General features: G+C 37.6%; 2 protein-coding genes across 6 annotated transcripts; one reads left to right on the forward strand and one right to left on the reverse strand.

Moving 5' to 3' along the window:
- LOC109712965 (probable serine/threonine-protein kinase At1g54610) lies at positions 272-4,619 on the forward strand. Of its 2 annotated transcripts, none has more exons than XM_020236840.1 (9): positions 272-1,083; positions 1,394-1,678; positions 1,815-2,132; positions 2,240-2,467; positions 2,710-2,807; positions 3,026-3,122; positions 3,210-3,746; positions 3,831-3,963; positions 4,106-4,619. In XM_020236840.1, the coding sequence occupies exons 1-9, from the start codon at positions 739-741 to the stop codon at positions 4,114-4,116; spliced, it is 2,052 nt and encodes a 683-aa protein (XP_020092429.1). In that variant the 5' UTR covers positions 272-738; the 3' UTR covers positions 4,117-4,619. The 2 variants fall into 2 exon arrangements, with proteins under 2 accessions (XP_020092429.1, XP_020092428.1); XM_020236839.1 differs by having other exon boundaries at positions 279-1,083; positions 3,026-3,137.
- LOC109712966 lies at positions 4,808-10,179 on the reverse strand. Of its 4 annotated transcripts, none has more exons than XM_020236844.1 (10): positions 9,934-10,179; positions 7,952-8,197; positions 7,550-7,633; positions 6,918-7,448; positions 6,662-6,797; positions 6,378-6,540; positions 6,168-6,296; positions 5,894-6,088; positions 5,671-5,793; positions 4,808-5,407 (listed from the first exon to the last, which is right to left on the reverse strand). In XM_020236844.1, exons 2-10 carry the CDS (start codon positions 7,965-7,967, stop codon positions 5,279-5,281), a joined length of 1,506 nt encoding a protein of 501 aa, XP_020092433.1. In that variant the 5' UTR covers positions 7,968-8,197; positions 9,934-10,179; the 3' UTR covers positions 4,808-5,278. The 4 variants fall into 4 exon arrangements, with proteins under 4 accessions (XP_020092433.1, XP_020092430.1, XP_020092432.1 ...); XM_020236841.1 differs by having other exon boundaries at positions 7,952-8,277; positions 9,934-10,102; XM_020236843.1 differs by lacking the exon at positions 9,934-10,179 and adding an exon at positions 9,155-9,376 and having other exon boundaries at positions 7,952-8,277.

The following is a 14,069-nucleotide window of genomic DNA, read 5'->3' on the forward strand; positions in this document are numbered from 1 at the left end:
ACTCAGTCATCTAACCACACACAATGTTATAATTCAATAAGAGTAATATTACTAGTATATTTCAAAATATGTATATATCTCATATCTTATCTATTAAATGAGTAGGATCTTAATATTTATCATCATACGCGCGATGTGGTATGTAAGTAGCATTTCTTAACAACAAAAGAGGTGGGCTTGGGCTGGGGCTGCTTAAAATATCCAACGGCTACGTTGTTTTTATTTTTTTTGTTTTGTTGTTTATTTTATTTTAGTTTAGTTTCTCCCTCCTAAATCAGTCCTAAATCGTAATACGTACGGGGGGGAATGGCTCAACCATTCCCGCGGAGAACCCGGAGTCGTGGATTCGTTGCCAAGTCTCCCACTCCTCAAAAGCGCTCCCCACCCCTCCCTCCTCCGCCTCTCTCGCATATTACATCGTATGTATATAGGGAGAGGGAGAGAGAGAGAGAGAGAGAGAGAGAACACACTCATCATCATCATCATCATCACAAGGTGTGGACGAAGCACAAAAGTAAAAGCCATTAATCATTTATTCTTAAAAAAAAAACTAAAAATCGTACCTTTTTGCTATATTTGGGGAAGTAGAGGTTAGAGGAGGAGGTAGAGGCTCCATCCCTCTCCCCCCTCCCCTCATTCTCCCTATCTCCTCCTCACCCTCCTCTCTCTTCGTCCCCCCTTCGTCTTCTTCTTCTTCTCCGCCGATCTCCCTCTGATGGTGCCACGTAAGCCCTAGGAATGGGGTGCGTGGCGTCGAAGAAGGAGGCGCCGGTGACCCCTGCGGCGATCGACTCGTCGGGCCCGTCGGGGGAGATCGTCGCCGAGTCGGGGTCGCTGTGGAATCGGCCGCCGAGGATCGGGAACGACGAGTCGTTCGGGGATCGGCGGAGCGAGTCGGGCGAGTCGGGGAAGGTGAGCTCGAATGGGGCGAGCTCCACGAGCTTCAGGCTCAGGAACCTGCACAAGTATTTAGAGGGGGAGCAGCTCGCGGCGGGATGGCCCGGGTGGCTCACCGCGGTGGCCGGGGAGGCGATTCGGGGTTGGGTCCCGCTTAAAGCCGACTCCTTTGAGAAATTGGAGAAGGTAATTGAGAGAGGAAATTAAAAAAAAAAAAAAAAAAAACAACAACAATAACAAAATGTTTAATTTGAATTGAATTGCTTGTTTAATTTAAAATATTTTGAGAATCTTTTGTTGAAATGGTCACGTAAGGAATTGAGGAATCAAAGAGAATTGGATGTCAACAACCCAGAGAAAGTAAAATTTTGTAAGAATTTTTACGAAAACACTGACGAGTGCTTTTGATTTTTTTGCCATTTTAATGCTTTATTCAATTCAATGTAAAATGCATGATCTCCGACTGGATCTTTATTGACGTTGAATGTGTTTGCAGATCGGGCAAGGCACCTACAGTAGTGTGTTCAGGGCACGGGAGCTCGACACGGGGAGAATTGTAGCCCTAAAGAAGGTCCGGTTTGATAATTTCGAGCCAGGGAGCGTCCGGTTCATGGCGAGAGAAATTCAGATCCTACGCAGGCTCGATCACCCAAACATCGTCAAGTTGGAGGGGCTGATAACTTCTCGGTTATCATGCAGCATATATCTTGTTTTCGAATATATGGAACATGATCTTGCCGGATTGTCCTCTTCACCTGACATCAAATTCAGCGAGCCTCAGGTTCATTTCGTTTCCAATTTGCAAAAAAAAACAAGGGAAAAAAAAAAATTGTTGATCAAAACCCAAATTCGAAGAAAAGAGAAACTCTCTTTTCTTTGGTCGTAAATGAACTGAATTTTGTATGGATATGTTGTAGATCAAGTGCTATATGCACCAGTTACTATCCGGGCTCGAGCATTGCCATTCAAGAGGGGTCATGCATCGAGACATCAAATGCGCTAACTTGCTAGTTAACAATGAGGGGATCTTGAAAATGGCGGATTTCGGTTTAGCAAACTGCTTCACTCTGGGCCAAAAGCAGCCGTTGACTAGTCGGGTAGTGACGCTGTGGTATCGTCCACCTGAGCTTCTTTTTGGTTCGACTGATTATCAAGCATCTGTCGACTTGTGGAGTGTCGGCTGCGTATTCGCTGAGATGTTCGTCGGGAAACCTATTTTGCAAGGAAGGACTGAGGTGATGATCACTTAAATTAAGTGCTTTTCTGATTTGTATCGCATAAAATATCTTACTTCAGTGTCAAACGATTTTATTCAAAGGAATTATTTTCTTCCTGTTTGCAGATTGAACAAATCCATAAGATCTTTAAGCTCTGTGGATCTCCACCAGATGAATATTGGAGGAAGTCGAAGCTGTCCTATGCGGCAGTTTTCAAACCCCAACAGCGGTATGAAAATTGCCTTAGAGAAACATTCAAATTTTTACCCGAATGTGCCTTCGGTTTACTACGATCTCTTCTCTCTGTCGAGCCTTACAAGCGAGGCACAGCATCAACTGCTCTCACCTCTGAGGTAACCATGCCATGCAAGTATTAGATTTTCTTTTTTTTCGTTTTTATCATGGATTCCCCAACCTTATAATTCTATCTCTCCTACTGATTTTTCGTCTTACTACAAATGTATTCATATCCATAGAATTTGCTTCTATAACAATCAGTAAATTGTTGTATAACGTTTTACTCGCCTTCTGATTTTGTTACTAATTCCAAAGCAAGGTATATTTTAATACGTAAATTGCATTCATTCTTGTTCAGTACTTCACAACAAAGCCATATGCATTGGACCCATCGAGCTTGCCGAAATATCCACCTAACAAGGAGATTGACGCAAAAGTCCGTGAGGAGGCACAGAGGTGAATTTGAATTGTCTGTCTTACTATGCGCCGACTGCCTTCCAACTTAGACCTACAGTTTGCTTCTTGATTTTAACAAAGAGCTCACAAATTATTCATCCTACCATTAAGTAGCCAGATGTTTTTATTTGTAGTATTTCATTAAGCATCCTTACAGCTGGTGATGTTTAAACAAAATTATTCGCAGATTTTATTTGGTTTATCCTGTTATTTTTCAGGAGAAGGGTTAGCAGTAGACCTCAAGGCCCAGAAGAAGCTAGAAGACCTTCAAGAACATTTAGAACTTCACATGAACAACATAGATCGAGTCATAAAGTATCTCATCAAGAGGTCTCTCTCTCTCTGTCTCTCTCTATTTCTTTTGCACATAATGAAAAGAACAAAAATGTTATCTTCTCACAGGAGTCTACTCATGAAGATGGTAAGATTGCTGCCAGGAGAGATCATCATAAAGTAAATGGTGAAACAAGACTATTTGTAGATCTGCAGCCTCTGCCAACAATCAATCCTCACGATGGGACCCGATCTGTGAAGCAACTCTCTCAAGAAGACAATCCTTTCTCCGGCCCTTTACAAATCTCCGCCTCTACTGGCTTTGCATGGGCAACAAAGAAGCCAAAAGAAGAGCTATCCTGTGCCAAACCTCAAATCAGAGTCAGCTCGAGAAAGCACGCGACTGCAGTAGAACCGTTGAGTGTTTCACAAGCTGAAGATAATACCACCAACATGAAGGGACAACCAAATGGGACTGTTAGAAATGCTGCTTTTGCTGGTTCAAAAAGCTCCAAGTCATATGAGGTTGCAAAGGAAGCGATGATGAAGCAGTGGGCACAAGTCGAAGTTCCAGATCCATTCGATTCTTCCAATGCTTACAGATGTAGGGATTCATCGGAAGAAAAGTATAAGAGAGATACCGTATCTTTCAAGAGTGGCATTCTGGTACTGGTTTAATCAATCTATCAATTTTGCGTTCCTTCATAGTTATGATTCCATTACTAATCATGAACTTTTGGGCGATTCTAGAGTTACAAAAATCAGGAGGACAGAGTTGAGTTCTCAGGGCCTCTACTGTCTCAATCTTGTAAGGTTGATGAGCTTCTACAGAAGCATGAACGGCAGATCCGTCAGGCTGTTCGAAGATCATGGTTCCAAAAAGGTTAAAGAAAAACCTGCTGTTAAATGTTGTACCACATTAGTATGTTTTATATTTGCTAATCATGCATTGGTTCTAAATCATCTGCTAAGAATCACAATTTCATCCAAATATAACATGCTGTTAATCTGATTATTGAATGCAGGGAGAAAGTGAGGACAATGAAAAGGCCATGGGCAATCCATCTCCTACTAACCGAAACAGCTGGCACGAGAAGCACCGAGGGCAAAACTTGGAACTCTAGGGAGAAGCACTGATAGATTTCTAACATCTGAATGAGGAAGGAAATGTTTTGCAAGTGATGGATAAAATTTGAGGAATCAATACTACTCACCAGTCTTTCAACTTTCTTGCTGCTCATCGATTGTAGTGACTTCTCCAGGGGTACTAAAAATGTCTAGATGTCGGTAAGCTCCAATGGCTTAAAAGAAAGCCAAGCTACTGTATAAATTTATTTGTAGAGTTGTAAACACTACCTTTTGTCCTGACATCTTCTCATTTCTGTTAATTACTAATATCTGTTAGTATGACATCGATGACTTGTAAATTTTCATGATTACATTTGAATTATCAATATTGAAATGATGTTGAGCTTTCTACAATTGGTAAAATGCACCAGGGGTTTCAACATTTTAATGAAGTTTCAATCTGAGCCCTCACTTTTCAGTTCTTCTTGCACTCTTTGCAATGTTGCCCTTTCTGTTGAATTCTATCTCACAGAATTATACAAACAAAAACCACATAACCACCATCCAAGAAAAAGCAAGCCAAGCAAGCCGCCCACTATTTGGTCGATTTTTTTTACTGAAGGAATGTGATGGAAAGGGTAAGATTGCACTGGAACAGATTAGAAATTTAAAAAGATAATGATCAAAATAAAATTACTCTAAGCATGCTTTGATGTACAACCTCTATGTTTTGTGGCAATGTAGGTATGATTGTATGAACACCCATGTGACTCCTCAGCAAATAGGCTCTTGAATGCCCAAGAAACATATATATCAGGTGTTTATACAGGGGGAGCTGTAAGTTGATTTTAGGGTTTTAGAAAAAAATAGCTGTAGTTAGATATGGTGCAGGGAAGAATCTGCTTCTCCGAATCTGTAAAAGCAAATTTCCCTTAAATCAATGACCACCATACATATTTATCAGGTGTTTACACAGATAGAGGAGCTCGGCTTCAGTACCCCCTCTTTCTCTCTCTATTTTTCCATTCCTTCCTCCATGACCACCTAGTCTTCAGGAGCCAGCAAGCATAAAAGAAGCTTCAACCATCATTATTCTTGAGAACCTAAGGCTTCTAAAACGGTCTTGAAATTTAAGCTCTTTCTTGTAAGTCATCGTCGAGTGCCATGAGTGTTGGTATCTGCCCATGATCGATGAAGTCGATCTTGTTCAACCTCACACAACACAGCATATGCTCTGGAAGCTCCTCCTGCTTTTGTGCCTGTTACAAACATCTAATATATTAGCTAAGGTGGTCGGAAAAAAATTATGTTCAGAAAAGCAGAGACATTCAATTGAATACATTATGAAATTTTGGATGGTTAGCGAATAGATAGAGTGATAGATTCGAATTTGCACCAGATGCATCAGCGGCTAGCAAAGTCAATGCATAACAACAAGTAGCCATTTCCAAATAAAACAACAGGTGAGAGTGAAAGTGAAAGTGAAAGTGAAAGTGAAAGTGAAAGTGAACAAGCAAAATACCTGGATTGCCAACCCAAGATTAAGTACACCGTGTTTCAGCCGTTCTCGGAATGCTTCAAGCCCTTTCCTTGATATGAAGCTAAAACGATGTATATCAAGGTCAATCTCGAAGTAATTTGAACCCTGTACTTCAACAATAAACCAAAGAAGAACAATGTCATGAAAGATAAACTTTCTAGTACTCGGAGCATGCAAAGGAGAGTGCAGGACAAGCGACTGCTACCATGTAAAAGTTGTGCTGTGGACGTGATAGCACTGGCTTTTCGTTGTAAGCATTCACAAGCTTCTTTTCTGTGGCACTTAAATGCATGTCCTCTGGATTAACTAGCCCAGCCATTATTTTCAATCTCTCTCGATAAGGGACGGTCGAGTCTAATGGAAATCCTTTAACCTTCTCAATCTCATCATTCACAAATCTCTGCAAAATTCCAGATTATATGATTTCACTCAAAAAGCTCATTTGTGAAAATCAAAAGAGACTTTCCAAACTATTTTACCTGAATGCTATCCTGAAATTGAGGAGAAATCTCTTTGTCGAAATTCTCAGATAGTTTGAAATATAAAACAAGGCTTAGTCCTTCCCCATCACTATCACCGAGAAACATTGCAGCAGGATACGTAGGCATCTGCCAAGAGCAATGGAAAATAATAAGTGAATAGTTCTGCTCACAATCACATTGCAAGGATAGAATAACTGTGAGTAATACCTGAATATTTATAATAAGTAGAGAGGGAACTGTGCCATGTGCTTTCAAAGAAGGAAGCTCAATATGCTGAGCAATGTGATGTACTTTACGTGGACAGAGAAACAGATCCACACCAACAGGAATATACGGTGAATGATTTGGAGCAGGAGATTTCTTCTTATCTCTGAAAATAGAGGGGAAAAAAAGGTGAAAATTTAGAAGAAGACATTGTACGACCCGGAGAAAAAAAAAGAGTTGAAGTAGTACAAATATAGCAATTGTGAAATTACTCTGAGTATTCTTACCTGAAATAGCTATCCCCACGAAGCCTAAAGGTTGAAGGTTCAAGAATAGACCAGCATCCTTGCGTTAGTTTCTCCCCTACTGAACAAGGAACTGATACCCCTGCTTTGGGCCGATACAAATATCTTTTAGAAGCACCTATTGAGAAAGAGTGCAACATCAACCATCAATTAATTAAAAGAAATACAAAATTATATGAACAATTCCCTGAACAACTTAAGCACTAATTTTAGTAAAAGTAAGAGGATTTGAACTCACAGGTTTCAGTAGTTTCTTCCCCATCATAAGATCTCCTCTTGAACGAAAGTCTTATAATGGCCGACTTTCTCTTTTGGGCTCGTGGGCTTGCAGTAGGAAATGGCTGAACCTTATTACTAGAATTTACACCTCGAGGTGTACAACATGAAAGTGTATTCCTCAGAGCAATTTCAAGAGCATTTTCCTGAGGGCCATTTTTATCCTCTTTCGAACCTTTGAAATTCTCACCCTTCATAGTTTTCATCCCAACTTCTTTGCTTTCATTCCTTAAGTTTGCTTCCTCAACTTTTCCATTGGGGATTACAGAAATTTCTGGGTTTGTAATTTTGAATCTTTCAGGGTCTTGGGGTTCAGCATCTACCAAAAGCTTCTCGGTTTTTACACCTTCTCTCCGGAGATACTGTTCAACAGCAAGAGTGACTGGAGGGCTGTATAGTTCTTCAGACTTATGAATAGCGTCCACCACTCGCGAAGCATCTTCATACTGCAACAGTTGGGCTTCGACTGCGTTACTTGCTGGCTGTGAGAAGTCTACAATAAAAGAAATGAGGTGAAGAGTTATCAGGAAAGAACTGGGGCATAAAAAGATAGTTGGTAGGCCATTAGCAGTTGGAAATTCTGTTGGTAAATACCTCCGCTGACACTACTGAAATCTTCATCAGAATCAGACTCCAGAATACTAACAGAATCAAACCACGCTTCTTCTTCGCATATTACTGAAAAAGCAAGTACCGAGTTCAAGTCACTATCGAGGCACTCATCTATTTACACGTATCTAACCCAACAAAGAAAGAACAAAGAAAGAAACGAAGTGACAACAGATTAAGGTAGTTGGTGTTTTCAAAGCTTCAAAGATAATACTTTTTATAACTGCTGCCATAAATTACTGGGTTCGGTTAGGTTTTAGCCGAATCTGGCGTCAACCCTCACAAAACCAACCTATTAATCGGGTTGGGTTAGGCGGATTTGGCTTGAACCCAACCCAAGTTGCAGCTCTACTTGTCTAATGAACCTTAAAAGTAACTCTAAATTACCATTTCCGGCATCCATCTGACTATGATGCCATTGCAACTGCGTCAGGTGGAAAGTTAGATTGGAAACCTCGGATTTTTGCCTATTGGTCGCAGTAGTCCCAACATGGACAACCTCGCTGCGGGCATAATAATTTCCAGCATCACTGAGACGGACTATAGGTGCATCAGTGATAGATGCAGAGACCTTGGAACGGCATCTCCTCGATCTAAAACAACATCTTCGTGACCTGTGCCTTCTGTTCGATGCTGATACACAAGAACCCATATTGAAGAGATTATGTTATATAGCCCAATGTGAAGGACTTCGTGTTCTTATTTAGATGAACCTGCCATGAAAATGCTCAGAGGAGATCAGTAGGCTGTCCGAGAATACAAATCCCTGAAGAAGTAAGCAGCAGAACCAACAACTACTACGTGGTTCTCCGTAGTTAATAATTTGCAGTTAATTCAGGACTAATAATTCCTCTAAAGGCACATGGAAAAATAAAAAAGCAAAAACCTAATGCCCTTTCTTAAACTTCCAACCCTCATTACACATATATTTTCTTCGGAACTAACTATATTTCAGCATGAATCTTATCATCAAAAAACCATTCTCTTACTTTCGTGTAGAATATTGTGCAAGTAAACAAAAAATTTAATCACAGTTGGAGAACAGATTATCCTCAGAGAGAGCGATGCATTCTACAAATTCAAAACGACCTCTAGTAGAAAACCTGAAGTAATATATAAAAGTTGCCGATTTATTAACTTGAAACAAGATTTCGTGAGCATAGATGGCCAAAAGAAAAACATATCAAACAAGTTATATCACAAGCAACTTCGAAGAAATGCGTCGAAGTTGCACAAACCCAAATAACAAACTACCACAAGATCCACGGATAAGCAATTATAATGGTTCGTATTTACCTTGATAACTCAAGGGAATAAGGTCGAAAAGATAAGCAAAATCTCCGAAAATAATTGGAGAATAATTATTCTCTTCAACATTGAAACATCAAGGCCCTTCAGCGATTCACTGAGCTAAGCAAAATGGAAATTTTCTCCAATTCATAGAGACGAGCCATCCACCTTCTACGACAGACTAAGTATAATCCATCAACAGATTAAAAATTTTTTAAAAAAAACAAAATTAAGTACTATATATATATATATAGCAAAACTAGAGTATGATTTTATACACAATTAATAAACAACTCATGCCTGGCCCAGCCGAGTAGATGTGACCTCCACATAAAGAAATGGGAAATGGGCAAATCACGCGGATTCGAATCCGAGCTTTGTTACGAAGGAAACTATGGGGTTTAGCTAAAAAATTTAAAAGTTTGGAATAGTCCACGGACGAAATAAAAAAAAAGACTAGGAGGGTAGTAGAAGAGGAAAAACTGCAGAAGAATTGGTCAAAGAGCAAAAGCGACATAAAAATCCAATTTTTGACAAGTACATCACATCAATTATAAGATTAATCACTGTAGAAGTTTCAAAATCAAATTTTTGGTAATAAAACATTATAAATTTTGCGAATATTTGCCCCTAATACTTTCACATCCAGTTCCAATAAGAGGTTGACTGAGTAAAGAGTTTAACTGGAGGGAGGAAGATCACAGAAACATATGCAATAATAGAGTAAGCAATACGGCATTTTATATTCAAATAATAGCTAGAGAAACGGATCTTAGCCGAGCTACATAAAATAATCATTTCTAACAAATTTCGAATTTAATAATTGCTCCTCGTCGTAATTTTTAACCAAAAAAAATGGGGAAGGAAAATGGAAAAACACAGCTCAGAGTGCAAAAATTGCGTCAGAAACTAATTGAACAAATAAGAAACAATTTACAAACCAAAAACCAGAAGAAAAAAGAAAGGTAAAAAGGTGAAAAAAGAAAAGTTACATTGCACACGATCAAATGAAGAGATCTAAAGCATCAAATCGAAGCAAATAACATAGAACGAGATCGATCGAAGAGCATCGACATTACATTGGAGTTTAGATGAAGGATTCGAGAACGGTAGCCTCTCCGCGATCCCCTCGCGGTTCCGCGGATCCTCTTTCCCGATCGTCGACGACAACGACGGCGACGACGACGCCGCGGTACAGCGTAGCAACACAAAGTAGCTCACACAGCGACACTCGACGCTTCCATTAATATCGTATATATTTATAGATCGAGGTCCAAGCGTCGAGCTCGTTCTCGCTGATCGCGTCGTCGTCCACGTGGACGGTGGAGATGACTTGAATGGTGTACACTTTACTTGTTATGCCATCAACTTCATTAAATGGGTTTCTCGACGATCTAATTTCTAACTTTATGACAGCAATAAATGCGGATTCAGAGAAAAATCTATATTTTATTCAAAACCAAAAAATAAAAAAAAATAAAGTAGCAATAAATTGAATTTAGACTCAAATAATTTATCTTTTAAATGTGAATCAGATCAATATAATAGAAATTCTGTCAGCTGATTTATCAGAGAATAAAAAAATGTTAAGAAGCTTCCTACTAACTTGAATTAGCTTCATGCGGGTAATTAAGCTTGCCTAGTTATTGGAGAGTAATATTAATATACTAACTTCTATTGTTAATAAAGCACATCCAATATTGAGACCCTCAACTCTGTAGTCATCTATTCAATGAATGAAGCTGATAGCGTGCTACCTATTCTCAAAAAATAAAGCACATCCAATAAATCTTGAGGAGATTGTTATGTAAATAGTGATTTATTTCATATCATAATAATGTGAGTAACTTATTTCATGTCAATTTATTTCATGTCAATAGTGATTTATTTCATGTAAATAATGATTTATTTCATGTCAATTTTTTTTATTTCCATAACTGTATAACTAATCAAAAGTTATAATTTAAAAATATAAATTTTATCGAAAATAAACTAATTTGGATTAAATCTTTATAATATGTAACTTATTTGTTGGTAAATTAATATACTAAAAGCTTGATTTATTTCCTTTTTTGTCCTTTTGAAGGTGCTACATGCTTTATATTAAGATGTAACGTTAAGGCCACCAAACTTTTTTTTAATATTTGATACAAATAACTCCAATGAACATTCAACAAGGTAGGGTACTGGTGTTGCATGCATCCAAGGTTCATGTATAAGATTGATGTGAAAGAACGTGCATGGAACAAACAAATGAATGAGTCATGACATGAAAAAGGCAACATCATTTGAACATTTGGTGTGATTTAAAATTACACTATGTTTAAGGCTATGTTAATTAATGTACGGAGAACTTATAACCATAATCTAATAGCTGGAGAATTGATCCGACTTAAGCATGGCAATATGATTTTATTTTTTTATTTTAAAAAACATTTGGCACGTCACCTTTAGTAACGAAAGTTAGAAAATAAAAAAAATATGTGAGACGTCCCATCGGCGAATTTAAAGGTTGTTTCAACAATGATGAGAATGGAGTGCATGATTGCGCCCACTGAATTTATCAGAAACAGTACCTTCACTTCCACTTCCACTCCCTCCTAACCTTTCTATCTAACACAAGCAAAATGCAAAAGCTTTGAGCCCTCAAAAGAAGTGCTTTTCTTTCCCTGTAGATTAAAGAAGAGATTTACACGTACTCGAATGACAAACAACTCCATTGTAGTTCGAGCCTGGAAGAAGGAATTAATAAACGAAGAAATACATCCATGCACTTCATATATATATATATATATATATATATATATATATATATATATATATATATATATATAGAGGTATATTTGGTGATCACAAATTTTTTATAAATTAATATTTATCTTATCTATAATTGTGTTTTTTCTTTTCGCTTGAACTCTTTAAATCAGTAGATTATAGTTATAAGATTTAATTTAATTCCAAAATATAAATTAATTATTAGATATTAGATTTGATGGATGAAGTCTTTGTATATACACCATGTGCACGGAATAATTTATGGAGACAAAGTATGGTAAAGGAAAGCCCCACCTCAGTCAGTGCCCCGTCCATCTCGGTGACGGCTTTTTGTTGAGGGGGCCTAGTGCAGAATTGTGCTTGTGCACGCGCGAGAAAGACGAGGGAATGTACGTGCATGCCCCTACTATGTATAGTCTAATGTCTCTCCCTCTCTCTATAGCGAGAGAACCAAACAAAAAAAGGGATCCAAAAAAAAAAAGGTTACAACTGGCAATAAGATAAGGTGCAAGATGTAGCGGACTGGATGATAGATTATAAAGTAATTTTTTTGAATCTAATTCAGTTCATACACGTGATGCAATGACTTGACCCAAAGTGATATAATAATTTCAAGGTAAAAACATATAAAATTTAGAGGAGGGCTAGTGTGCTATTAGGAGCACAACAGTTTTTGTGCCCCTAACTTTCCAACCACTAATCAAATTTGATGGGTGGTTAAAATGAGAAGGGAAAGAGATATTGAAAAGAAGAAAAATTTAAGGAGAAGAGAATTTGAGACATCTAATTTCTCTCCAATATCTCTCATCCCTCTCATTCTAATCACCCATCAAACTTGATTGGTGGTTAGAAAGTTAGAAGCATAAGGGCGGCTGTGCTCGTAATAGCACAGTAGCCCTGCTCTAAAATTTAACTGAATTATAGATCATTTTCAGTCGACTACTTAATCTTTCAAAATTTTAATTTTATAATTTATTTTTTCAATTTGTTTTATTTAATCAGTCAATGATACTTTGATTGCAAAATATAAGCGAATTGCTTACTTTAATAAATTTATAGTTGTAAAAATTATATGAAATATTCTAACTAAATATATTGTCGTTGACTAATTCGAATCAAATAAATTAAAATGTTGAATGGTAAACCGAATTTTAAAACATTGACAAAATGATCTAATACTTCAGATAAGTTTTATATGTTTTTATTTGATTCCAATCTTACAGGACTTCTTATACTTTTGAGTTTTTAAAGCTTTTCTTTTTTCTTATATCTTGCGCTTCTTATCTTATACAATCTACTATAATATGCGGTTAAAACGAGCGCATAAAATATTTTGTTAGTATATGGGATCAGAGCCTTTATTGAGGACATTACCAATTTCTGTGTGCCGGCAGGCAGTGGTCCATTGAGCACACAAATTATGTTCATGAACAGAACATCTCCACTTATTTTTCATATTTTGTTCTTTCTTTCCGTACTAAAAAACCTAAAGTTTGGTGGTTAATTTGGTTATGTACTTTTGAATGGTCTAATTATTCTAGAACAATGATAACGCACAAGTTAATTAATTAATTAGTCACGTGTAAATTAATTATATATTTAGATATCTCATGAGTGGAGTATCTGCAATTCTTTCCTTTTCCTTTATTTGAAAAAGTCACTCTTTTCTTTTATTATTTAACTGATCAATACAAGGTTGGTTAGGACTTAGGACAGAGGGGTCCAGTGACCAGTAACACCACTAATTTTTGGAACATAGCAAAAAGAAAATCTTTTACCCACTAATTATAATATACTGATAATAATGTTTGTGAAAATTATTACCAGCGCCAATATATTTATATGTTAAATAGTAACCTTTATTCAGGCAGTGCTATCATCCAATCAACTACTAACAAAAACTATTTGATCGATGTGGCCGCATTAATTTGGAAGATTACAACCTCGTGGAATATTATAACGCAAGTGTGCATTTAATTCATTAAAGAGATCAAGAGATTCAAGAAGCAGGCATAAAATTTCTCTTAATATTAGATACGCGATCATAAAATTAAATACCCGACCGTCCCTAGCGTAAGTGGCAAAGGGTCACCGACCGTCTCTAGAGCAAGTGGCAAAGGGCTTGGTGGTTGGTACCCGAGATCTAAGTTCGAATCCTAGTTGATTCACATTTCCAGCTAAGTTTATTTTTAAATGAAATAAACGAAGCGGGTAGCGTCCTACCAATCTCTCTAAAAAAAAAGTAAGTGGCAAAGGGTCTGGTGATTGGTATTCGAGGTTCCAAATTCGAATTCTAATTGATTCACATTTTCATTTTTTTTTTTTTTTGAGAAAAAGGTAACATGCTATCTACTTCATTCATTAGAAAAGTGTACTAGGCTACATGAGTGAGGCAACACAGGCCTCTAAGGCTCCGTTTGGTTCGGGAATTAGTAGGAAC

The sequence above is a fragment of the Ananas comosus genome, linkage group 7, assembly GCF_001540865.1.
Source record: "Ananas comosus cultivar F153 linkage group 7, ASM154086v1, whole genome shotgun sequence".
Classification (NCBI taxonomy): Eukaryota; Viridiplantae; Streptophyta; class Magnoliopsida; order Poales; family Bromeliaceae; genus Ananas; species Ananas comosus.